General features: G+C 31.3%; 1 protein-coding gene across 1 annotated transcript; it reads right to left on the bottom strand.

Annotated features, from left to right (window-relative positions):
* Nucleotides 1-302: 302 nt before the first annotated feature.
* On the bottom strand, nucleotides 303-2,397 carry LOC143600715 (HVA22-like protein j). Its single transcript, XM_077078328.1, has 6 exons — nucleotides 2,127-2,397; nucleotides 1,841-1,889; nucleotides 1,629-1,727; nucleotides 1,326-1,382; nucleotides 1,181-1,244; nucleotides 303-575 (listed from the first exon to the last, which is right to left on the bottom strand). The coding sequence occupies exons 2-6, from the start codon at nucleotides 1,870-1,872 to the stop codon at nucleotides 309-311; spliced, it is 519 nt and encodes a 172-aa protein (XP_076934443.1). The 5' UTR covers nucleotides 1,873-1,889; nucleotides 2,127-2,397; the 3' UTR covers nucleotides 303-308.
* Nucleotides 2,398-2,612: the final 215 nt, after the last annotated feature.

Below are 2,612 nucleotides of genomic sequence, written 5' to 3' on the forward strand. Positions count from 1 at the left end.
AAAAAACATGATTGTCATGTGGAAGCACAAAATTCATACATTGAGTGGATAATTTCTATCTGATTGGCTCTACTCATGTTTAAATGAACCAACAAGAATTATGATTACGATTATAGCGTGCAATGCCTTTATTGACGTTTACAGATTCAAGATTCACCAAGTTACTATGCCTTCCAAGAAACTCTCCAATATATTTCAAAAGATTAAAAGCAAATTCAATATACACAAAGAAGGCTCGGAAAACACATTATCACTAATTCACTATCACTATCGTTATCACTATTGCTGTCGCTAGTACTATTAACATATCATCTTTTCTTTAGTTTTTGCTTATCGGTTTTCTTTAAAAACAGAAAAGAAAAAAAGGGTACCTCGGATCTTGACCTTGTCGGTTTTGAAGTTAAATAATGAACTATTTCAAAAAATTTAGTTTGTCCGAGCTCTGATGAATTGTGCCAATAATAAATCGCCACATCCCATGCTTTCGCTCTCATTTCCTTTAAATTTCTTTCAATATCGGTTTCGTGCCGCGCTACAAATGGCCTCAACATTGCATTATATACATACCCTGTTCCCTGAATCATACATAAACTTTCCTTTTTAGAAACCAAAATGGTAAAATGTAGGGGTGTGCACGGGTCGGTATTGGGGGTAAACAGTAAAATGGACCAAAAACCAAAAATTTGGTTTTTGAGTTTTGAAAAGCATTTGGTTTTAGGTCTTTAGGTTTTTAATTTTCAAAATGGGTCCAGCTCGGTTTTGGTTTTTTAGGTTTTGCAATTTGGGTTTGCAAATTTTGGGCCGAAAAAAACGCCCCTAAGTAGTAAATTTGGGCATAATTTTCTTTGTTAGTTAAATTTTAATTGACTATCACACATTTTAGACTAAAACTTTTAGGCTACACTATTTAATAACAAAAAAGCCGTTTTTTTTCCTGTGTTTTACGGGTTTGGTTCGGTTTTTTCTGTTTCCGAAATATGCAAAACCGAAACCGAACTGGAAATTTGTATTTTGGAAAAAAAAAGAAAGAAAGAAAACATTTTCCCAGACTGTCATATTTGGGTTGGGTTTGGTTATTTCAGTTTGCTATTATCAGTTATTTCGGTTACGGATCGTTTTTTTCAGTTTGTTGCACACCCCCTAGTATTAATTCGTGAAATGAAAAATCATAATCTTTTACCTTAGTTTTAGGATACCATAAGTAGATGATGAGTGCTAGCTTCAGTTCTTTATACAATGGTACCCTACAAAACATTATTCACAAAACAATTTCGATGAAGAAAACGTGCATCGATTATATAATAAAGAGAACTTTTTATGCATACCATGGAATGAATATATCACCAATTCTTTCAAAAACTGTAACAACTGCAATTATGACCCTGCAAAAAATTCATAACTAACAATCAAGTTTCAGTTAACAATTCACATTTGATGGAAAAAAGGTTTGACCTTTTTAAAAGGGTAAGTTTGACCAAGATTTTCTTTGAAAAGGATATGTTTGATTATTCAATTTGTAAGATTAAAACATCAACAGGCAACTAAAATGTCACATTCATCAAATATAGTTAATATGACCAACAACCAATATAGTCTGAAATTGTGAAAATAATAAGAAAGAAAATTACCAATATTGACACCAAAATCTTAATTCTGAATTCCCTGAACCATGCTTCTCAATGGTTTTGAAACACTCAAAAGCTGGATATGCATATCCAAGGATTAACCTGTACCCATATCCAAACATCACCAATTTTGACCAAAATGGCAAAATATAAATCCAGATTAAATTAATGATGAAATCAAGATTAAATTTAATAAATGGAAGTTGCTTGCTTACACAAGACTGTTTATGATGAGCTCACCCAGCATCTTCTTCCAATATTATTCTGAAACAAAAACTGAATTTAATCTTTAAACAAGAATTAACCTAATTGGATCAACACCCAATTCAATTCACCAAAAAAAGATTATTAATTCAAAAAAAAAAAAAAAAAAAAAAAACCTTATACAGAAAGTACCCCACAAGGGGTCAATCGAAAACAGATCAAATCTGATTAGAAATCAACAAATCCATTTGGATGTAATGATAAAAGGATGGATCTTTAATGGGAATGAAGATTTACCTTAAGAGGAAGTCAAAATGTGTATAGAGATTCTTGTGATGAGCAACAATGGTGAGTGTGTGTATGTGTGTGTGTTTGTATTGGGAATTGAAGGAGTAAGAGAGTGGGGTGAGGGGTATTACTGAGGTGGGGTATATTACTTTTTGCTAATTGCTAATTTTTAATAAGTTTCATGATTAGGAAGCAAAGTTGTTGGTTTGAAAAAGGTATAAATTAATTATTATAATTAGTATATTTAATTTGCCTAAACGGCTGGATTTGAGTTTGTTATTATCCTTTTCTTTGACTAGTATCAGATTGTTTTATGAAATGAAAAGTTGAAAACATTAAAATGAATCCGTTATTTGTCAATGAATCTTTCAGGGGTGAAATGGGGATGAATGGGGGTAGGTCATTGATTCAAATTTAAAAAAAAAAACAAAAAAAATATATATGTTTATTTAATTATACTGTTTTTCTTACTTTCTTTTTAACGGCCAACAAACA

The sequence above is a fragment of the Bidens hawaiensis genome, unplaced genomic scaffold, assembly GCF_021521415.1.
Source record: "Bidens hawaiensis isolate Kalapana, Puna unplaced genomic scaffold, B.hawaiensis_p1.1 tig00054828_1, whole genome shotgun sequence".
Taxonomy (NCBI): Eukaryota; Viridiplantae; Streptophyta; class Magnoliopsida; order Asterales; family Asteraceae; genus Bidens; species Bidens hawaiensis.

Bases quoted from the DNA above. Each gene is read 5' to 3' on its own strand.
- LOC143600715 (XM_077078328.1), bottom strand. From the start codon at position 1,872: ATGCTGGGTGAGCTCATCATAAACAGTCTTGT. The intron at 1,245-1,325 runs GTATGCATAAAA...AATGTTTTGTAG, and splicing joins GGTGATATATTCATTCCATG to GGTACCATTGTATAAAGAAC. The intron at 576-1,180 runs GTAAAAGATTAT...TGTATGATTCAG, and splicing joins TATGGTATCCTAAAACTAAG to GGAACAGGGTATGTATATAA.